General features: G+C 44.3%; 1 protein-coding gene across 1 annotated transcript in view; it reads right to left on the bottom strand.

Moving 5' to 3' along the window:
- The window catches only part of GAREM1 (GRB2 associated regulator of MAPK1 subtype 1), a 442,505-nt gene that overhangs the window by 12,541 nt on the left and 405,488 nt on the right, over positions 1 to 24,476 (bottom strand). The window contains exon 5 of the mRNA XM_085605691.1: positions 6,568 to 6,734. Within this exon, the coding sequence (XP_085461817.1) occupies positions 6,568 to 6,734 (167 nt within the window). The remainder of the gene's footprint in view (positions 1 to 6,567; positions 6,735 to 24,476) is intronic.

The raw sequence follows: 24,476 nt of genomic DNA, 5'->3' as shown, positions 1-24,476 counted from the left end.
AGGAGACTACAGAATGTTCAAAATGCCGCAGTCAGACTGGTCCTCAACATCTGCCACCGCAGCCACATCACCGAACACCTGCAAGAACTCCACTGGCTCACAGTCAACAAAAGACTCACTTCCAAGCTCCTCACATACGCCTACAAAGCCCTTAATGACGCAGGACCCGCATATCTGAACCGCAGCCTCTCATTCCACATACCCACCAGACACCTACGCTCCACCTAATTGGCCCTGGCCACCATGCCGTGAATCTGCAAGAACAGGACCGGAGGAAGATCCTTCTCCTACCTCTCCACCAAGACCTGTTGCTGACCCAATTCAGGAAGGATCTCAACACTTGGCTCAGTGACTGAACCCCAGTGCCCAGACAGATCTGCAGCTCCCCTATCACTTTCAGCACCTTGAGACCCTCAAGTGAGTAGTCGTGCTTTACAAACCCAGAATGATTGATTGCCTGCCCATAAAAAATGAAAAGAAAACTTTTCATTTTTTAAATTTAAATCCATCCTGTTTTCCTTTAAGGAAAACGGGCTGCATTTGAAATAAAGCGTTGCTTAATTTAAAAAAAACTACGCAAACAAATGATGGACGAAATGCTGAATAAATCATACATTCACTCCCAGTCAAGAGATCTGGGTTAAATCCATTGTTCTTTTGCTCACCATGCCACCCCAGTTTATAACCAGCTATATGGAAATCAGACTTAACCCTGTCCCTCATGGGACTAGACGAGCCCGAACTGCCGAGCCAGGTCCTCCCTGGACCGGAAACAAGCCTCCTGGGACCGGTTTCGGGGTATTACGCCTCATCAGCCAGTCTATCGTGAATCCAGTGGCACAGTGAGCAAGGGACCCACGTCTGGGCATACTCATCCCACTTAGGGCGAAAAGTGCTATGCAAACAAATGGACGGAATGCTGAGTAAAGGACCGGAGGAAGATCCTTCTACTACCTCACCACCAAGACCTGGAACACCCTACCTCTCCACCTTAGGCAATCGCAGTCGCTGACCCAATTCAGAAAGGTTCTCAAGACCTGGCTTTTTTGATTCAACCCCAGCACCCAGACAGATCAGCAGCCCCCGCTCAGCGCCTTGAGACCCACACGGGTGAGTAGTCGTGCTTTACAAATCCACGATTGATCAATTGATTGCCTGCCAGCCCATAAGAAATTAAAGGAAACTTTTCATTGTTTTCTTTTAAACCCATCCTGTTTTCCTTTAAGGAAAATAGTCTGCATTTGAAATAAACAGTCTCTTAATTTAAAAAGCATTTGCAATGGAATAGGTCTTGCATCAGTTAGAGTTAGAGTTATTGGCATTGTAATTACAATTTTGCACTTATCTGAAAATGAAACGCTCCGGTTGCGTTACCGACATGCGCCAAGGAGAGCTAACAACTGGTATACCACAGCATAGACGCTATGATCTAGAGGATAAAGCGCAGCAGGTTGTGAAAGTGGAATTGAAATAAAGCTACAAACCAATCTCGCATACTACAATGAACACAGGTGTCAGGTGATCGTGCAAGCTGTCTTATCTGGCACAGTTAATATAGGTGTAACATCACAACGTTTTCAGTCAGCCACAGGTTCTCTTACACATAGGAGATGAGATGAAATTGGCAGGGTTGACTACATTATGCGAGAAGAAAAGGAAAATTCTGCAGGAGATGATGGTTATGAGGCAAGTGTGGCAAATGTATAATTCTGTGGGAAATGCCGCGTTCACGGTAGGAAGCCAAGTTGGAAAATGTGCGGTATTGGGCGTGATGGTTCGGCATGTGTCATGGGACGTGCTGTTGCATTGCCTGTCGCTGTGGTTATGAGTGCTAGTGACTCGCTGGCAACAGGTCCTTGTACTGTTGCTTGCCTTTGCACTAGCGAGGGAATGCTTTCCCTTCACATATGAAATGCAGCGGTTCCTGTACTAGTGAGGGCCCGATTTCCCTGCACTTGGGAAATGCCATCTTTCTGTGCAATTGTGGTATGCGCTGTCTCTGCGCCTGTCCGATGCTAGCATGCGAGTTGCTGGTTTCGCGACACTTGTGAGATGCTAGCTTCGCGGCACTTTTGAGATGCTAGCTTTGCGGCTCTTGTGAGATGCTGGCTTCACGGCATTTGCGGGATGCTAGCTTCGTGACATTTGTGAGTTGCTGGCTTTGCGACACTTGTGAGTTGCTGGCTTCACGGCACTTGTGAGTTGCTGGCTTCACGGCACTTGTGAGTTGCTAGCTCTGCGGCACCTGTTAAATGCTGGCTTCGCGGCAGCTGTGAGATGCTAGCTTCGCGGCACTTGTGAGATGCTAGCTTCGCGGCACTTGTGAGATGCTAGCTTCGTGGCACTTGTGAGATGCTAGCTTCGTGGCACTTGTGAGATGCTAGCTTCGTGGCACTTGTGAGATGCTAGCTTCGTGGCACTTGTGAGATGCTAGCTTCACAGCACTTGTGAGATGCTAGCTTCGCAGCACTTGTGAGATGCTAGCTTCGCGGCACTTGTGAGATCCTGGCTTCGCAGCACTTGTGAGATGCTGGCTTCGCAGCACTTGTTAGATGCTGGCTTCGCAGCACTTGTGAGATGCTGGCTTCGCAGCACTTGTGAGATGCTGGCTTCGCAGCACTTGTGAGATGCTGGCTTCGCAGCACTTGTGGGATGCTGGCTTCGCAGCACTTGTGGGATGCTGGCTTCGCAGCACTTGTGGGATGCTGGCTTCGCAGCACTTGTGGGATGCTGGCTTCGCAGCACTTGTGGGATGCTGGCTTCGCAGCACTTGTGGGATGCTGGCTTCGCAGCACTTGTGGGATGCTGGCTTCGCAGCACTTGTAGGATGCTGGCTTCGCAGCACTTGTAGGATGCTGGCTTCGCAGCACTTGTGGGATGCTGGCTTCGCAGCACTTGTGGGATGCTGGCTTCGCAGCACTTGTGGGATGCTGGCTTTGCGGCACTTGTAGGTTGCTGGCTTCGCAACACTTGCGAGATGCTCTCTAGTTCTGCACCTGCTGCTGGTTGTCCTTGCACCCCTGAATCTCGGCTTTCAATCGACTTGTGAGAAGAGGTGTGTGTCTGACTTGCCGGCTGTTTCGGAACCCATGACATGCTGGCTGTGCATGTGACATGTCGACTGTCCCTGTAAAATGCTGTCTCTGCACCCGTGACATGCTGGCTGTGCGTGTGACATGTCGACTGTCCCTGTAAAATGCTGTCCCTGCACCCGTGATACGCTGGCTGCGCTCTTGACATGTTGACTGTCTCTGTGACATGTTGACTGCTGCCCCTGCACGAGTGCAGTAGTGCTGATATTAAGAATAAATAGGCTGGAGGATTTCTGGGGTGCAGGAATGGAGTGCACTTTACGTGAGGGGGTGCATGACCTCTGTGCTGTGGATAGTGTAGGGGGAGGGGTGTGCACGGACAGTCCCGAAATCTCACGTCACGTGGCGCGTTTCATTTCCAGGGTGCGGCGCCGCTGAAGAGGGGTGCCGAGGCAGCCCTCGAGTTCCCACAGACCCGTGAAAGACATCATGCTAATGACCGCTTCATGGACTCGACATATATGTGTGGGACCGTGGAAACACATAGCACAAAAGCATCTCCGAGCCACATCCTGTCTCTGCATCGGTGTGCGCACGTACCTGCGAACATGCGCAGACGTTCGCAATTACAACGCTGTGTAACGTGCAGCCCCAAATTGAAACATGAAAGCATATAACGCCGTGCAAAATCTCCAGTCCGGGTGGGCGAGGCAAAAGGGAGACAGGGAGGGAACAAAGAAGCCTCACTTGCAATGAAAAGCGAGCGTTTCTGACACGCGCCAATCAAAAGCATGGGTGGAGCTTCCACCCCACTTCCAAAGAAACCCGACAGAAAACAGACGACAAAAGATCTCGCAAGCGTGCAGCGCATGCGCTGAAACGCTAGGCGAGACCTAAAAAGCAAACACAGGTCCTTGTACTGTTGCTTGCCTTTGCACTAGCGAGGGAATGCTTTCCCTTCACATATGAAATGCAGCGGTTCCTGTACTAGTGAGGGCCCGATTTCCCTGCACTTGGGAAATGCCATCTTTCTCTGCAATTGTGGTATGCGCGGTCTCTGCGCCTGTCCGATGCTAGCATGTGAGTTGCTGGTTTCGCGACACTTGTGAGATGCTGGCTTCGCGGCACTTTTGAGATGCTAGCTTTGCGGCTCTTGTGAGATGCTGGCTTCACGGCATTTGCGGGATGCTAGCTTCGTGACATTTGTGAGTTGCTGGCTTTGTGACACTTGTGAGTTGCTGGCTTCACGGCACTTGTGAGTTGCTGGCTTCATGGCACTTGTGAGTTGCTATCTCTGCGGCACCTGTAAAATGCTGGCTTCGCGGCAGCTGTGAGATGCTAGCTTCGCGGCACTTGTGAGATGCTAGCTTCGCGGCACTTGTGAGATGCTAGCTTGTGGCACTTGGGAGATGCTAGCTTCACAGCACTTGTGAGATGCTAGCTTCGCAGCACTTGTGAGATGCTAGCTTCGCAGCACTTGTGAGATGCTGACTTCGCAGCACTTGTGGGATGCTGGCTTCGCAGCACTTGTGGGATGCTGGCTTCGCAGCACTTGTGGGATGCTGGCTTCGCAGCACTTGTGGGATGCTGGCTTCGCAGCACTTGTGGGATGCTGGCTTCGCAGCACTTGTGGGATGCTGGCTTTGCGGCACTTTTAGGTTGCTGGCTTCGCGACACTTGCGAGATGCTCTCTAGTTCTGCACCTGCTGCTGGTTGTCCTTGCACCCCTGAATCTCGGCTTTCAATCGACTTGTGAGAAGAGGTGTGTGTCTGACTTGCCGGCTGTTTCGGAACCCATGACATGCTGGCTGTGCATGTGACATGTCGACTGTCCCTGTAAAATGCTGTCTCTGCACCCGTGACATGCTGGCTGTGCGTGTGACATGTCGACTGTCCCTGTAAAATGCTGTCCCTGCACCCGTGATACGCTGGCTGCGCTCTTGACATGTTGACTGTCTCTGTGACATGTTGACTGCTGCCCCTGCACGAGTGCAGTAGTGCTGATATTAAGAATAAACAGGCTGGAGGATTTCTGGGGTGCAGGAATGGAGTGCACTTTGCGTGAGGGGGTGCATGACCTCTGTGCTGTGGATAGTGTAGGGGGAGGGGTGTGCACGGACAGACCCGAAATCTCACGTCACGTGGCGTGTTTCATTTCCAGGGTGCGGCGCCGCTGAAGAGGGGTGCCGAGGCAGCCCTCGAGTTCCCACAGACCCGTGAAAGACATCATGCTAATGACCGCTTCATGGACTCGACATATATGTGTGGGACCGTGGAAACACATAGCACAAAAGCATCTCCGAGCCACATCCTGTCTCTGCATCGGTGTGCGCACGTACCTGCGAACATGCGCAGACGTTCGCAATTACAACGCTGTGTAACGTGCAGCCCCAAATTGAAACATGAAAGCATATAACGCCGTGCAAAATCTCCAGTCCGGGTGGGCGAGGCAAAAGGGAGACAGGGAGGGAACAAAGAAGCCTCACTTGCAATGAAAAGCGAGCATTTCTGACACGCGCCAATCAAAAGCATGGGTGGAGCTTCCACCCCACTTCCAAAGAAACCCGACAGAAAACAGACGACAAAAGATCTCGCAAGCGTGCAGCGCATGCGCTGAAACGCTAGGCGAGACCTAAAAAGCAAACACAGACATGGTGGACTGCTGTCCTCAACATGCCACCATCCCTGTGATTGTAGTGCATTCCCAATGGGTTGCAAATTGCGACCTGCCTAATGAATATTGATGAGGCAGGTCATTTGTGACCCCAGTGATAATAGCTAAATGTGTCTGAGACACATTAGTACATTCTGTTTTATGAGTAGCAACAAATCGCAATTTGCAAACCGCAAAACGGAATGGTTGTACATCTTGCCCTTGATGAATGTACACAGATAGCAATTAGGGTCCCAAAATACCATTTTACCAATTTGTTAGGTAAATTTTATAGGCATTAAAAAAGCCACTTCAGAACCCCACCCCTCTCCTTCTGCCCTTGGGGTCTATGTCACAGAGGAACAGGCGGGTTATTATTGAACTGTTTTAAGTCATATCCTATGATATGCTTTATTTACCAGTGGCTTGTGGGAATGAAGAAACTAAGTCCAAGGTGGTGTAGCCAACTGTAGGACTTGCAACAAAGTGCCACAAAACTGTGAATGGATTGAACTAAACAAGTCGAATTATGTATACGACCTGGTGATGCGCACTATTTATGGGAATTGGCTGAAGATCCACCGCACAATGTATTTTATGTACGGACTGTTACAAGCTGATGAATTAGCAGATCTGTGCCGCTCTAGAATTGTTGCATTTGCCGCAATTCCCGTACGGAGGAATATAATACATAACAGCATGGATAACGTAGTGCCAACAAAAATCCAATTTTATCTTTACCGTCCTACAATGACTACTGGCAGACAAAGTAAACCGATGTATTCTCTTATGCCGCCAGAGATGGTAATTGGACTTACATGCACAACACTGATAAGACAACACCTAAAAAAAATCAGTATACAATTACTCACAAGAACTTACATGCTGTGCAGCCCTGAAGAGTAATAGGACAGGGTAGGGCTAGGAGAGCGGGTCTGCTGCCGGGCTGTTTTTACCGTGGTGGGAAGAGTGGATGGGCTGGTGGAGCCAGGCTTTGAACTTCGTGGTGGTACAGGAGGGGCATTGAGTAGCCTGCATTCTTCTTTTACCTGTGTGGATATGAAACACAGCATGTTTGGTGTTTAAGTATTAGGTTCCCTCCTTTCCGGTTTGCATCTAGTCAAAAAAGTACTCTCAAGATTTTTGTAAACTTAGTCACACATGAGAAACTACCATAAAAAGTAATGAATATAAAGTGGGAAATTTGCGTCACTGCCGTTGGATTATATGGACATGGATTTACAGATACGTTTCCTGTATCCCTGGTACTCGTTACAGAAAATGTACAGAAATGGTAAACAAGGCATGACCAAACACATACAACCTTGCTTCATCAGATAAACTTAACAAGGAAACTCTGATGTAATTCTACCAAGTTAAGAACATCTGAAAAACATAAGAGTACATATATGGGGGTGATTTACTGGAATTGTCGTCAGTGCATGAGTAAAACGATTTTTTTAGCCTGCCAGATGTTTTCCTCTCTTTGCTTTAAAATAAAACACAACACGCAAGTCATTGCCGAAAAATGGGTTCATCTTAAATCCAGCGTGGGCACCTTAAAAAAAGGGACAAACTTAATGTGATAGTAAATTGGTTACTTAAAATCCTATTAAATATATTCCATGTTTTCCAGTTTGGGCTAGTAGATTAAAACACAACATAATCAGTGTAAATATGGTGCTCACAAGATATAAATCACCCATTCATCCTACTGAGGTATATGGAATTAGACAGTTTCATTGGGAAGACTAATTGAACTCGATGTAAAGTTAATAGCTTACACTTACATTTGAAAAGTCAGACACGTCTTTAAAGAAGGCAGCCATTGACAGTCAACAACTAACTCTTTTGGATTTCAGCACTTACTTTGACACCCCTGTGATATTGGTTGCATTCATCACCGCAAGAATGGCTGCTACCTGCTTCCACCCCCTCAATAATAGGAGGATCAAACCGTATAACTCCTTGCGGTGAAAGGTTTCACTGCATCATGTGGCGTATCTATATACATTTGTTTAGATTTAATTGAGTACAGACGTATGTTAACCATAACCACTGCTGAGAAGAGGCAGTTCCAAGGAAACTTCTAAATGTTAAAGAGTTATTGACAGTGCTTACATCAAAATGGCAGACTGGCCTCAGCCACACAATCGCTTCTCACATTTGACTCCGGTCCTTCTAAAAGAACAATAGAAAATAATAAGATATCCTAATTATTTGAAAGCCTGCCATACACTTCCATTGTTTTCAAATAATGTATTTGTTAATGACAGGCCCCAATGACATCAATTACAATTTGATCTTCCCTACTGCACTTTCCCTGAAGTGTTTAACAGTGTTTAGTTGAAAGATTTTTACTATTTCTTTTACCTTGCATTTTTTTTTTTACAATTATTGACCCTTACACCATCATCACCTCCCTAGGATTAAATATTGGCTTTTGTCCTTGCTACTGAAAAGAGAGGCAGGGATATGAATAAGGAGGTCCAACTTGTAAGTGTTTCCACCTACTAAGTGTACATTTGGGACTGCACACTAAATGTGTTCCTATAATTTGTTTTGTGTTCATATTCACCAGAAACAGTCACTATTTGTCTTTAAGAAAAATTGTGAAATAATAGGCCTTCTGTTAACTACTCCAGGGGTTTGCTTTCACTTCACTGTTGTTGGTGCCAAGATGTGGGCAAGTCTGCAGCGAGTGCGATAATTATATAAATAAATGACATTTTTAGGAGATTATCGGCTTGCCTCTCGGGATCCTTCCTGCAAATGGTGTTGTGGGAGCTCATCTAAAGCAAGTCTTTCATTATCCTTCATGCCAGGTTTCACAACAAAGTATTTTACGTATGTAAAATCAACCTGGTGTGGCACTTGTATGGACCTCCGCCCTCAACATTTTTTTTTTTTAAAGCAATCGTACATGCCTTCCCTCTGGTACAGTGGCCATTTAAACTTAAGCTGCAGGATGATTTGATAGAGCAACCCAAACGGATATTCTTTGAGGAAGAGCAACAAGGGATTTACAGACTAGCAACATACAAAAAGGAATTAACAATGACATCCCATGGGCAAGTGTAAACAGATATTACAAATATGACACAAGCTTAGGCACATTAGTGTATCTACTACAGTTAGGAACAGCATGGGGCATCATATATCACATGCTTTCTGGGGTCCACTACGCCCCAGAAGAACACGTATGAGAATTAGTATGTGTGTGAATAATGACCTCTGACAAGCCTCTAAAGCACAGCTAAGTACTTGTAGGAAATTAGGTTACTGATTAAGGGGAGGTGAAACCCTACTCAAGCAGCAACCACAATTCTAGTCAGGGTAAAACACAAGACAACCCGAAATTAACCTGTGCTTAACCCTCTGGTAGCTTGGCACAAAAGCAGTCAACCTCAACTTAGAGGAAATGTGTAAAGTAGTTATGCAGCACAAAAACAGTAATAAAGTGAAAACAACACAAGAAAAATCATACACCAATTGAGAAAAATAGAGTAAAATTGAATACATTATTTGACAACAAAAGAACAAAAAATTCATTTAGTAGGACCGTAGATGTGCAATTTTAAAGAATTAGGTCAAAATAGTGCTTAAAAGCACAAAGCTCCAAATGGGGTTATCTGGTCAACCAGACCAGGACAAAGTAACAAGCTTAGGTTGACGGTGATGGAGCGGGCTGGATATGGGGACCAAGTTAGGCCTGCTGCACAAGATACCATGGAACCCTCTATCCATTGAGAACACTGCAGCAATAATGAAGACAGTCCACTCAGGGGCTCCCAGAGATCCCGGCCCCCACCATATTCTACAACCTGGGAAGAGCCACAATCAGAACTACACTCTCTTCCACCATCAACACCTCCATCAAGAAAGCCACCTTCCCAGAAAACTGGAAACACACCGAAGTCCCCGCCCTCCTCAAAAAACCCTCAGCAACTACCGACACATCTCGCTGCTCCCCATCTCAGCCAAAGTCATCAACAGACCATCAACAGACAACTCTCTGGCCACCTAGAATGCCACAAACTCCTGGACATATATTTAGAGTTTACAAGAGCGACCCTTGTGTCCCTGTGAACCGGGTAAGTACAATGTACTGTAAAACAACGTTCACAAGGAACTCATTTACAAATTTTTCAATAATGTACAATCTCAATGATTGCCTTGAAATTAATCTCATACCAGGAAGTCAAGAAATAGAAAAACACAATTATTTCAAAAAAGAACAAATCATTAATCAACACAGTAAGTCTACACAAAACCCTTTTGCACTACTGAAATCTAGTAAGCCTCAGCCGAGGTCTTTATTTATTAACCACTTTTTTGTATCACAAATAAAAACACATTTTATATATACACAAAATCTCTCTTATATTTACAGTGAATCGTGAGCCCCAGTGAAACAAACCATAACCTCATACAATGTGACAAAACAAAAAGGATTGGTGAAAGGTTATTGGAAAAAATATATATAAGGACAGTTTATATACAATATACAGTGATTCAGTCTAGGCTGTCTCTTATTTTGTTGTCGACGGCGTTTCGACCCACTTTGAAATACCGGGTCTCATCAGGACTGTGATTCTAGGGGCGGTTTAAAACATACAGTCGTCCGTATAGGATCCAGTATGTATAGAGATGAGAAGGATGACAGTTGCATCCAAACTTAGGTTCTTTTCTATCCTCCAAAGATAAGAGGCAGTATTGCACCGGATATATTGGGAGATTTGGAGTGCTGTTATGACACTTATATTCAGTGTCAGAGGAACTCATATACTCAATAACGGTTCTTCTGTATATTCAATAAGGCAGTGCTCACCCATTAATAGCACCGTGGTCGATAAGTGTTCTCCACGCAGTGTGCTCAGCTGAATTAATCGAGCCAGAATTTGTAAATGAGTTCCTTGTGAACGTTGTTTTACAGTACAACAAACTCCTGGACGACACACAATGTGGATTCTAAAACAACCACAGCATTGATACCGCCCTCATCACCACCACAGGCGACATACACACCATCTTTAACCAGGGACAGAACGCCACCCTCATCCTCCTCAACATCTCTGCTACTTTCGACACTGTTCCCCCACCACACACATCTCTAGACTACACCCAGAGGGAATACTAGACCAGCACCCAAATGTATAGCTTTCTTCCTCTTCCTCTTCCTCTCCGGATGGACATGACGGATCAAGCTCTCACTTTTCACTTCAGACCCCAAGTATCTAATCTGCGGAGTCCCGCAGGAATCACACTCTTCAACATGTACATGCCTCTTCTAACAAATATCATCAGATCCCATGGAATCAACATAATTTCCTATGCCGGCGACACCCAGCTCATTTATTCCCTTTCAGACGACACCATCACCACCAAGACAAACTTCAAACAATGAATGACCAGTGTGGCCAACTGTATGAAAGAAAACTGCTCAAGCTCAACACCAACAAAACTGAAGAGCAGATCTTCAGGGATAAGAGCTTACCCCAAGAGTCCACCTGGTGGCCAGCTGATCTTGGACCCACACTCAACCCAACCAACCATGCTAGGAACCTATGCCTCATTTGGACATCAAATCCCAGTCCAAGATCAATGCTATCACCCCCTCATGCTTCCACATCCTCCGCATGTTACGCAAAATCTTCAAGTGCCTTCCACTAGACAACAGATGTACCATCATGCAGGCCCTAATCACAAGCAGATTGGACTACAGCAACGCACTGTATGCCGGCATAACTACCCATCTCCTTCACAGACTTCAAACATTCCAAAATGCTGTCCCAGACTCGTCCTCCCGCGTCAAACCCACACCACTCCTCAGGGAGATCTCCACTGGCTCCCCTTCCAGAAGTGCTGCTAGATCAAACTTCTCACACACGCATGAAAGTCACTACACAATACAGGAGTTGCATACCTCAATCACCGGCTTCACTTTCACCATCCCACCACACAGCTTTGCTCCCCATCAATCTCACTCGAATACACACCCTGCATTCACAGAAGCAGAATGGGAGGTCAATCATTCTCCTACCAAGTTGCCAAATCCTGGAACGTCCTCCCCAATCACATCAGATACTTACAGTTAATTTAAAATGGCAAGGTGTACCAGTGTCAGAAAGGTGAGACCAGTACATAATGATTTATTGTATCACAGGAACAGTTGGTTATTTGTTCGGAGTGATAGGGCGGTTCATATTCTACTGGTCTCACCTTTCTGACACTGGTACACCTTGCCATTTGACATTAGCGGAGAAGTACCTTTCGTCAGACACCTTGGAAGAAAGATATGGGTGCTTCACAGTTTTTAATGCGATCAAACTCTTTTTCACTTTGCACATGTTGGTGGTTCCATCTGATTCTAGTTGAACTCTAGGACTTATGATATCCCATGATATTTCCTGCAACCTTGAGAAAGCCCTGGGCTAATGGACCAAAAAAGGGGGCGAAACATGCTTCGGATTTTACCCTAAACGTAACACGGACAGACAAGCCAAATCTAAATGCCGCAATTCTGGCTCAACTACATAGTTATTAATGTCTCTTGTGGGACATTGATGACAAAGAATGTTGCTTTATTGATGTTCAGTTTAATACAAGAGCCTTGAGAAAGCCCCAGGTTAATGGGCCAATAAGGGGACGAAACACGTGTTGGGTGCTCTAACAATCACCAACTTGAAATGATGGAAATCTTTGATGGAGAACAAAATAATAGATAACACATAAGAACCACTACTCACATTTACTACAGTGTATTACACTTGTACAATTGAATAAGAAAAAATCTCAATTTAAACAGGAGGACACACTCACTTTTCAAAACTTACTCTAAACCAGCCGTCTCAAGACAGCTGGGTTACAGCTTTCAAAGTGCACGTCTGGTTGGCTGTCCCAAGATGGCTGGACAAATAGACATGCACACTTTGAAAAGTGCACAAACAGTTACCCTCCTCCCTGTCACTATAATTCAGCAGAAGCACCGCCCCTGTCCTGATGCTCGCTTCAGGGCAGCAGGGTGAAAAATAAAATGGTAATGTATTACCATTTTATTTTTCATCTTTGTGGGTAACTTAAGTAGTGCAATGCTCCTCCGCTCCAACTGAGGAGCCGCCCCTGCCAGATTATTAAAGTGCATATAAATAAAGGAGTAAAATACAAGTTTGAAAGTGTTAAAACGTTCTGTAAATGTGAAGGAATTTGACATTTGAGACTAAAATGTAACTTAGTATCTTCTGATTGATTTGCGGGAGAAGTGTAACAAATGGACTGCAGTGTAGATGATGGGTAGCTTTAATTGTATTTATATTTAGAAAAGCTCCAACCTTCTGATTAAAATTCAAATGCTGTTTTTTATATTTGTTTGTGAATTTAATAAAATATCTCATTGTGTATTTGCCTGATGTTTGTTTTCATAGTTTTGTGTACGGTTTTGAGGTTCAAATCATCGAAATTGCTAATGCAGGGGCCTTGGATTCCAATAATTATTCAGTGGGGGTCCCCAGATTCCAGTAACGCTTAGGTGGGGGTCCACATAAGTCAAAAGGTTAAGAGCTACTGCTTTAGGGATCTCTTTCCCAGAAATCAAAGCACAGCATATGAAACAATCATTGGATGCCCTCGCATTAGTAATGGACATGATACTAGCTCTCGAAAGTCTATAGAGAAATTAAATAGTCAATACAATATATGCATATTTGGCCACAAAAGAGGACTCATAGCTGGAAAACAGTTTTTTTGTGAAAATTAATTTCCGACTAATTCAAGTTAAAATTCGTGTATCTCTTTCTGGTAAGGAAAAGCTGTTGAATGTTCACCTAGTCTCAGAGGAAGCCAAACCAACCTGTAGGAACGGATTTCAAGGTGATGAAGGAAAAGAGATAATTAATGTTTGTTTTTATTCTCATTTATATGCCTGAAAATAAGTTGTGGCAAATCATGGGGCATGGCGAGGCCTTGTGTCAAAAATGGGTGCCTATCTATGAGCCTACTTTGGCATTTACATGCTGTACGGCCCCGTGGTAGAGAGTTCCTGCGATGTGAGCGGTCTTTAATAATGGGGATCTATGAGGGAACATGACAAATAGGAGGAGCTATCACTTCTGAGTATTATAACAACAAAGAATCCTACTAGGGAATCAACCAATTAGAAAAGCTTGGCAGGAGAATTGACCGTCTATGCATTTGTTTCCAGCACAGATTCGAATACCCTCAAATTACAAAACATTTCTTGGGGTATATTGCCTTTGAAAGTAGAGCAGCAAGTTATGCTACCTCTCATGCTGCTGGCAGGATTGTGGGATCGGATAAAGACGACAAAGATGAGTTCTGTCAGACTGCAGCAAGACAGAATGAAAAGCCAGTTCTAAGGATGGGAAACACTATGAATGTATTTTTAATGATTGTTGTCTATTTGTGCATGCAAATTTAAATAGTAAAGGTGAGACACCGGTGCCAGACATTGTACATTTTTAAATTGGAGCTTCCTAAATTATCAAAACTGAACAAAAAAATATTTGGAAGCCTTATTTTATAGGATGAATTAACATAAGTTTACCTGATTTCCAGCAGGCTTCTATTAGTAGTTTTGGGGAACAAATCGTTTCTCCTTTGAGCGTGGAGCTACTGTAATTTGTTTCAAAGAGTTAATCACGGTTAAGTTTGTAGATTTATCATCTCCAGAACATGGAAGGAGCCCACCTCCACATCCAACTATAAACCTTGATCCTGGATTAATTGATACTGAAGTCCATGAACCCTAGTATTTGCAATATCCCAGCTGGAGTTATAGTGTGTTCTGTAGGTGATCGAAAAGGGAAACAGTTGAATAGGTAAGTACTCTTTTCCTTTTACGGCTGCAGGGTTTCAGTATTCCACTATTTCAACCGGATCCCACTAGCAGTGTTAAATTAAATCATCAGCAAGGGAGCTATGGATACTCAAGGACAACAAGGACAGGCTCTGTAGCTCTGGCTTGGATAGTAAAAGAAAGCCATATTTGGGGTTCAGTGGGACCCGTACATTCATGTGTCCCGGTGCAACTGCTGCACTAATAATAGTTACAACATTGCGCTGTTCTACTGGAGTAACATTGCCGTTTCCTACTTATCCTGAACAAAACCTCCCATTATACATTCAGACTGTTTTAATATGCGCAGGCGCCAGCAGCCTGGACGCGTCTGACGGGTGGGTGAAGACGCACTGAAAGGAGAAGGATGGGTGAATGGATACCTTCTCAACTCTGAGATTTAGTCTATTTTAAAGACGTACTACATGCTCAACGTCACAATCTAGTCCAACAGCAGGTTGACGCTCACTCTCAAAGTAACGGATTGCTTCCGGTTTTCAATGAGTCAGTTCGTGTTTTCAAATTCAGAGCACTCAGTGGACACTAGGGAGTCAGTCTGACATTTAATGATCCGCAATAAAATCCTATACAAGTTTTGTGAAAAGCTCTTATCATATGCAGTAGTGCACAGTGAAACCACATTAACAGCACCGCCTTTATTTTTATTATGTGGCAAACCCATTAATGAGGCTAGCAGGGAGGATTCTGTTCTCATCACTGTCAACAGATGACACTCACTTTGTGCAGTGACTCGGTGCAACCTTTGGGTAAACTGTTCTAATTAATGGAAGAACTGCCTGATCGATACTGGAGTAGGCTATAAACAATACTGATGAGCCATTAAAGAGTTTTTTGGGTAGTTTAGTCATTACGCAAAACTTTACTCTTAACACACTAGAGAGTACACCTGACCGTTATCTTTTAATCTCTGAGACCGTTTATGTAAAGTGAGTGAATTCAACTCTCAAAACAAGCATCAAATGCTGTACAGTAGGTGAATATAAAGGAAGCTTCAATGGGACCTGGAAAACTACATAGACTGCTGGAGATGCTGGTACCTTTTACTAGTCCAATGCACACAATATTGTGGTGTTCCAGATACAGGTATAAGCTTTCAGGACCTCCGAGGACTCTTCCTCAGATATGAATTAGTTTACAAAAGCATGACATTTACATCAGCAACAATAGGAGATGGGGCACCTCTGTTCCCTCTAGGAGTATGATAACCATTTTGGCTTAAGACCATACCAGACATTTAGGTAATTTTAAAACTAACTAATCACACCATTTTAACACTTCTATCTTATGTTTGTGAAAGTACTATTTAAGCCAAACGAAAAAACAAATAGCTACTCATCGATCCAGAAATACTCTGCTTTAGAACCAGGGCTGCTTCACGTGCCCTAGCGCAGCTTACCATTGATTTGTGAAGACTGCACTAGATCGTTATGTCGCACAAACATTAAACAGCCTAACACTTAGATGAAATATTCGAATAGCCAAGAAGCATACGCGCTTAGAAGCGTTCCACTGGTCCTCAATATTTTTTAGGCAGACTGGACCGGACCATATCGATGGGCGGTATGGTATCCCTGAAACAAATTCAGCCCGATATCAAGCGAGAACATTACTGTTCCTCTACAGCACTACTCTTGTGAGAGACGTACTGGCACATTGGGCAATCTCCAGTTTTTCCTCTAGGCCTGCAAATTTCTTCTTGGGACGATATGTGTAAATGAAAGTTTACAGAACTAGAGCTGCTTCATGTGATCCACCGATGTACATTTGGGGTGTGACAAAATACCATTTTCTTCATGAGACACTTGTATTGAAAAGTCTGGTGCTGCTTCGTAGTACTGTATGAAGACCAACTTTCATACAAAAACCTATTTAGCATATGTGATAGGAAGGGTTACCCAAGGTCTGTTAGGTAAAAGTTTGACACTTTAATATATTACTAATACAGATAAAGAATGTGCAAAACTATATCCCATTGCATGGTGCACTGAATATAACTGATGGTCCTTTGACTCCGACAACAATAGACTCTTCCCAACCTATGAGACTGCATTTGTCACATTGTGCAAAGTGTTCTTTTCTTCTGAGTTAAACAGGAAATATTGTCAGTCAAACAAAAGATAATTTTTGCAACTAAGGGATGCATGGTGACGGTGGTGTTGTGAAGAGTGGTTGTGGGCCAGCAAGCAGATACTTTATAGAAGCTGGAGAAGTTAAAGTTTGTGAGATGATAATAAATGAAAAAGACAAATAGCCCGTATTTGTATAGGTCAGTTTAAAGGTGTTCCATAGTGGTCACACATAGCTCGGTTGCCATGGTTTTCACTGAGATGTCATTAATGAACTTAAGAAATATTTTAAGAAAAATCTACGAAGTTCTGAGCCACATTTTTATGAACCTAATTAATAATGATATATCTAGAGCTATAGGTGAAAAGAAAATAGTCCTACGCGATTCAGCAACAGTTTTTGCACACCTAAACTGATCTAAATTTTCATTTGCATGCATTGATTCTGAATTCCTGATTAACCAGAATCTGGTTCTGGGGAAGATTTACAGCTCCAAATAGGACTTATTAATGTAAAAAAAATATTCTGCCAGCACAGCAAATTTGAGTGTAGGTTTGGTGTGGGAAAGGAGCTGTAAGATGGTGGTAATAAAAATTGCATCAATACCTGCAACCTGTAGGACATTCTGCATGGAGCTTCCCACTGTAAAAACAGGAACCATAAGTGCATTTTCAAGGCAAGAACTCAAAGACCCCCAAATTTCATAGGATGCAGAGTAAAAGGTTTACACGCAAAGAAAAATATCTTCCTCACGATATCAAAAACTGTACAATACACTGTGTCCACAAAACTAATTTATGCAGATTGTTCACTATGCAGACAATCTTCTATAACAAACAGAGCGGGAGGAGTGTGCATGGAAATGTATAATTAGCATAGATTTCCATGCATGTTCTACAGGATTTTGTCAATCCCAGAAAAGGTGGTAATGTATGTAGATCATAGTTGAATGTCTATGATTTAGTTTGTAATCTACTATTTTTCTCTGAATTGAGCTGCATATTTTGTTTTCCATTAGAAAGAGCTAGTCTTTGAATGATACCAAATTACACCATCCGAAAACATGGCAGACAGTGACTTCCAAAAAGATAGGGAGTCGGTGTCTTCAAAAGAGGGATTTGCTCTTCATGGTGCCCATTTAGGTCAAGCATTGGCACAATTTCATACCAGTGCTAAATTTGGGGGAAAAAAGGGGTGCTGGGGCCCTTGTCAGGAGGCCACTGTAGCTTGCATAACCCATTGCCCTTGTCAGCGCTGCCAATGACAGTACCGACACAACTACTATGACACTCCTTCAAGTGTGGCAATTCAGACTATTCCAGCCCCCCCCCCCCCCCCCAAAGTTAGAAGAATGGCTTGGGGGGCATGTATTAGTCATTTTAAGGTATAGTGAATTGACAAACAACTGTTGTTGCGCTTGTCTCTAAATTAAATAAACAGCCATATGTGGCCCACCACGATGAGCACCGGTGTTGACACTGGAAACCACCGGCTCAAATTAAGCACCATGACAGGTACGGTCTTTAATCAAAGCAAAATGCGCACCTCATGCAAATGTAGGGTGCAATGATCATGTCCACAACTGCTACAAACTCACTAGTAACCTGTTGCTATAGCCCATATCAAAGGCCCTCACAAATGAATATGTCGTAATATGATTGAACTAACCCATCTTTATAATCTCGGATATACATTCAGAGTTGGCTTGAAGGTCTAATGGTCAACTTCTAATTTTGTAATACTATTGTTCTGCACTCGTGCTTTTGTTCAACCCGGGCATTTGCACCATCTCTCACGGGATATACTTATGTATCTATAGGGGATATAACTACTGGCAGAAATCGATGTTTGCAAGAACACAAACACACACACATACTTTTTTTGCCTGTGCCACAATAATTAGGTGATTATAAAGAGATCATAGAATTATTATAATCAAATGCATTCAGCTTGCCAGTGAAAAAAGACAGATGCGTATTACAGTTTACAACAAGATGCTCCATGGTAAACCCTTTGCCAAATGCTTTTATGTTTTTTGTAAAAGAATTTAAGAATTTTAAAGACTATATTTAATAACAATCTTTATTTGTGAGCATCCTCGATTGTGTGGGATTTCAGCACCAGAGGCGTGATCATTATATCAGATCATGATATTATATCATATGTACTGTACCCATGTTAACATACTCAATAGTCAAGTCAAGACAGCTGGTCCCAAAGTTAGATGCTTGTTAGAAACGTTCAGCCAGACTCATCGCTGGTTCTTTATGCAGCAGTGAAGTAAGATTACAACAAGCATTGAGTAACTTACTGTCACCAAATTCAAATAATTGCAACAGCTTTTACCACTGTCTCATTCTGACAGAAATCTTAAAACAGCATAACTTTACATACAAACACAGACAATTCACAATGGCGGTTCTCACTGTGAAGATGTAGTTAGGAGCATATTTTCATAGGAAATGGATTTCTTGGTTTGCTAATAACTTTTTAAGTGTTTGACGAATCTTCATACAACTTTCCCAAAAAAGATTCATCCACATCAGCCCCCTTCTGGGAATATTAAGGGAGATCTGTCATGCGGGGGCTGAGAAAAAGAGGGAACGGGAGTGAATCCAAAAATGCATTTTGCCCATGCAATTTTCAATAGGAAATTGATCAGTGATACAGGAACTACTACTGAATGGAATTATACCAAATTTGGCAGAAAGCTAGATCTTCACCCAGAAAGCATACTTTTTGTGATTTGGATGTAAATGTGTTCAGTAGTGCTTGAGACATTAAGGTTAAAAAATGTATACATATATATAGAAACGTGGTAGTACCGAGGCTCTGGGAGAGCAAAAGATTACATTTAATTGGCTGCCTCAAATCAACAAATATATAGTCATTTTAGGACTCGGTCCCATTGTCCTGAATTTCTTTTACAAAAAACATAAGGGGGTAGGGTAGGGATACTCTGACCCCCTTGATCTGGGGGAGGTTCCAAAAGGGACCCCACTCTAGGGACAAAAACATATTTGTTAACATTTTACAGCAGATTCACTGTAAAATAATACAAAAAAAGCAGGTTCCCACTCTCTTTAAATAAAATTACCCCCCGGGGTGGGCCAGGGACCGGTTGGAGGGGGGGGGGGTGGGGGGGACAGCACTTAAAAAGCAAATCATTTGGGAGAAGACATGCTTGTATGGGCCCCAGGGACGCCAACCCTGGGGCCGAAAACCATTTTATTTATTGGGGAAGGGGTCTGTGTGTGGTCATCCTCCCCAAGCCATTTATAGGCCACTGGGATCTCAGCTACCAAGGACCTGGGCAAGTATAGCACCAGCTTCGGGCTGTAGCAGAAATGCAAAGGTCTACTTTACTTCCCTGTCTGTGAGCAGGAAAAAGTGCTTGCACCCGCTGCCTGAGCTGCCAAGTTGAAACTGCTCCAGCAGGACGGGAGAACTTATGTTATTACTGGCGTCTACCAGCATACAGGATGGGTGCTGGCTGGGGAGCCAGCAGGGGCAGTGGGGTCTTTGGCTCCCCCTGCGGCACCCAACATTTAAAAAAGATGTTTTTATTTATTTTAAGAGTTTTATATAGCGCTAGCTTGACCCGTAGGTATCCGAGAGCTTTACATACACACTGTAAAGAAAAACAGACGGAAATTGCATTACAAAGTAGGCAGGAAGTAAGGAAGGAAAACCAGGGATAGAAAAAATACAGCATGAAAGATAAGGTGGGTAACACAGTCCGGTCACCAACTATCCTTGAATGTCAACAGAGGAGTAGACTCGGATATTGAAGTCTAGGTTAGTTGACATTGGTCAGGAAAGTATTTGTTAACGAGATGGATTTTCAGGACCCTTTTGAAAGAGGAGAAAGAGGGGTTGCATCTGAGGACTCTAGGGAGAGCATTCCACATCCTGGGAGCGTTGCCAGAGAATGATCGGTATTGTGTGGTTTTCTTTTTCAGTTTCGGAGGAATAAGAAGGAGTGAGTTGGAGCTTCTCAGCATTCTGGATTGACCTGCTCTTACCAGTTTGTTGTTCAGGTGGTTAGGGGCCGGAGAGTGAAGGGTTTTGTGCGTGATGCAGACCAGTTTGTAAATACACCTCCCTTCCATGGGGAGCCAGTTGAGGGAGTTGAGAGCTGGAGTGATGTGTTCAAATCTTTTTACTCCAGATACGAGTCGAGCGGCCATGTTCAACACTGCCCTTAGAGGGGCTAGGTGAGCTTTTGGAGTCCCTGTTAGGATGGCGTTCCCGTAGTCGGTTTTAGAGAGAACTAGGGATTGGACTACTGTCTTGAGGTCATCATAGGGAAGAAAAGGTTTCAATTTCTTGAGGTGAGAGAAAAGAGCACTTTTTGCAGAGTTTTTGATGTGGGCCTCCATAGATAAGTTCTTGTCAAGGGTGATGCCTAGGGACTTAACTGAGTCGGCTAGGACGATGGGGCAGTTTAGGGCGACCAGATTCTTGAGCCACTCTTGGATTGGACGATGGTTGCTTTTTGGAGAGAATAGGATTAGTTGTGTTTTATCTGGGTTGAGCTTTAAGTGGTTAGTGTTGAACCAAGTTTGGATCTCGGTTAGAGAGGCATTGAGATGTTGGATGTCGCTGGGAGACTTGATTTTGAAATAGATTTGGGAGTCATCAGCGTTAAGGTGGTAATTCACTTCAGCTTTTTTCAAGATGATTGTGAGAGGCTCCATGAAAAGATTGAAGAGGGCCGGGGAGAGGATCGAGCCTTGCGGGACCCCAAGTGTGACTTTTGTTGGCTTCGAGAGACAGGAGTTGATTTTAATTTGTTGTGAGCGGTGTTGAAGGAAGGAGGTGAACCATTTTAGTACTGTGCTATTGATGCCAGAGCGCTTCAACAAGGTCTCCAGAAGCGCTGGATGATTTACTGTGTCGAATGCCGCAGATAGGTCAATAAGGATAAGTAGACAGGCATCACCTTCATCTAAAGCCTTGTGAATATCATCAGAGACGTTGAGCATAGCTGTTTCCGTGCTACAGCCTTTCCTGAATCCTGATTGAAAGGTGTCGAGGAGGTTGAACTCATCAATGTGTCTGTTGAGTTGGTGGAGAACGCATTTCTGTAATGTTTTTGCAAGGAATGGGAGGTTGGAGATAGGTCTGAGGTTGTTGAGATCATTAGGGTCGGCCCCTGTTTTTTTGAGAATGGGTGTGATTTGTCCAAGTTGAAGGGAGTCTGGGACACAGCCTGAGGTGAGAGAGGCATTGATGATTTTTGTCTAGAGAGGGGAAATGGCGTGGTTAAGTTCTTTTATGATTGTGGATGGGATGGGGTCCATAGTGTGGGAGGAAGGTTTTAGGTTAGAAATTATACTAAAAACCTCATTTTCCGACATTGGCTCAAAGTCGGACCAATGCGCATTGTTTTTTAGCTGGAGGCAAACCTGATTGTCCTTGGTAAGAACTCTTTCTGAATGATCAGGGGTGGTTAGAGTGAGGCAGGTTAAGAGGGAAGGAGGGTTAGAGGTTTGGATGAAGGATTGATCAATTTTCGAGACTTTATTAGTGAAGAAGGGGGCAATTTCTTCACAACGCTCATTGGTGGCTTTGATTTCTTGAGAGGGAGTGCAGTTAGTTTGGCTTTTGACAATGTTGAAGAGTTCTCTCGGTCTGTTTTTCGCAAGATCTAGTTGGCTGCGGAAGAAAGACACCTTTTCACTGAAAATGTGTTTTTTGTATGCTTGCCGAGCAGATCTAAGTTGCGCTAGGTGTAAGGTAGAGGGGCTTAGTCTCCAAGACCTTTCCGTTTGTCTGAGTTGACGCCTTTCCTCATTCAGATCCACCTTAAACCAGGGTTTAGATTTGGTTTGTCTTAATTGTTTGAGTTTGAGAGGAGCTACTTGGTCTAGAACCTCTGTCATTTTTGAGTTAAAATGTGTAGTGAGGTCAACAGCCGTCGATGATGAGGGTTGGAGTTGAAGATGGGCATGAATCCTGGATTCAAGTTCGGATTAAGGGATAGCTTTGATATTTCTGGTCCAGTGTTTAGGTTTGTCATCACGAATAGGTTGGTGGAAGACAAGTGCATCAATCTTGAACAGAATGAGGTGGTGGTCGGACCAGTCAGTAGGAGAAATCGCTCTCAGAGAGACCAGATCATTGTTGGTAATGATCGCATCCAGTGTTGCACCTTTGATGCGAGTTGGTTTATTGCAGAGTTGTTTGAGGTTATATATTTCAAGTAGGTTGGATAGGTTCTGGGCAGTGGAGTTTTCTGGGTCGTTCCAGAGGATATTGAGGTCACCCAGGAACACGTCTTTAGTGTCTGTCATGGAGAACCGTGATATTAGGTATGTTAGTTCTTCGGGGAAAAGGGTACGCTCTCCAGGAGGATGGTAGATGGTGTGGAATTTGATGGGTGAGGTGCCCTTGGCAGAGAGTTCGACACCCAGGTATTCAAACGATAGGTATTCTGCAGGTTTAAGTTTGGTAATCTGTATTCCTGCCTTGTGGATGATGGCTAGTCCTCCCCCCGTTTTGTCAAGAATGGGGGTGGAGTGGACATTGAGCCAGGATTCAGTGAGGAAAGCGATGTCAATTTTTTCAGCGAGTAGAGCTTCAGTAATGTCTGTGGAGTGTTGTACTGCTGATCTGCAGATGAAGAGCATGCAAGAGAGAGGACGGGGAGCCTCGATGATGGGGGGAGTAAGGTGGATAGAGGAGTATTGAGCAGGAGGTCTAGGCGAGTGGACATTTTTAAGGATTCTGTTAGTGCCGATAATAACAGGGATGGGGAAAGGGCTGACTTCTGGTTCAAAGCGAGGTAAGAGTCGTTGATCTCATCAGGTTTAGGTATCGAAAAGGGTTGGCGATCCTGGTTGGGTCGAGGTGCCTGCCTCGCTGACTGACTGGAGGGACGAGGGGTGCACTGTGGGGCCAAGGGAGCGGTATTGAGTGGGGTGGGAGGAAATCTACCCGGGGAGAGGGAGCACGGTGGCTTGGTCCTGTTGAGAAGATCTTGTTGTAAGTATAGGAAATCAGCAGCAAGGGAGTTAATTTTCAGCTCCATTCTGTTCAGTTGCTGAGCTATTGAGCTGGAAAAGTTTAAGGTTTTAGGCAGGGGCCGAGAAGGAAGTGGGTCTTTGGAGGGAGAGTGGATATGGGTGGGGGATTGGACGGAATCTGTTGGATTAGGAGAGGGGAGAGGTTGGACGCGGGGAGCCGGATTAGTAATGCTCCCATTCAAGGAGTTCAAAGGAGGAGTAGAGGGTCTACTGTCCAAGTGAGGAGGGAGAGAAATTCTAGGTAAGAAGTCAAAGTTCCGGGGAATGTCAATGAGATTAGCGGTGGAGGCAGGTTGTGTAAGTGGGTGTGCGACGACGGAGTGGGAGCGTGTAGTGATAATAGGGGGGAGCAAGTTTATAGGATTGGTGACAACGGTGGCCATGGGGATGTCACGGGGGTTGTCCAGTGAGGTAATCGGTGGAGACCGGTTGTGTCTGTGGATGTGGGACATCGGAGGGGGAGTGTGCAGTGGTAGTAGGGGGGGAGAGTGACCACAGGATTGGAGAGGACGTTGGACATGGGGGAAGTAAGGGTTGGGGGAAAAGGGTCTGTGTTGGAGGAAGAGGTAGTTTGTGAGGGAGGGTACAGATTATCAGGGGTCGAGCGGAGAGTGCCTGTGGGGATTTCGGTCGCGGGCAGGCAGAGGTTAGAGTCCGAGCTGTCAAGATCTAGATCGGTCTTGTGGTGTTTGTTAATTGTGAGTTTGTTGCTCCTGGTGTGCTCAGTAGATGTAATAGTTGTGGGTGTTTGGCGGCGGAGAGTAATGATAGGGGTAGTGTGATTATAGTGAGTGATGGTGGATGACCATGAGTTGAAG

Source organism: Triturus cristatus, chromosome 5_1 (genome assembly GCF_964204655.1).
Source record: "Triturus cristatus chromosome 5_1, aTriCri1.1, whole genome shotgun sequence".
NCBI classification, from domain to species: domain Eukaryota; kingdom Metazoa; phylum Chordata; class Amphibia; order Caudata; family Salamandridae; genus Triturus; species Triturus cristatus.
Note: the sequence above shows the minus strand (reverse complement) of the source record. Positions and strands in the feature narration are given on the sequence as shown.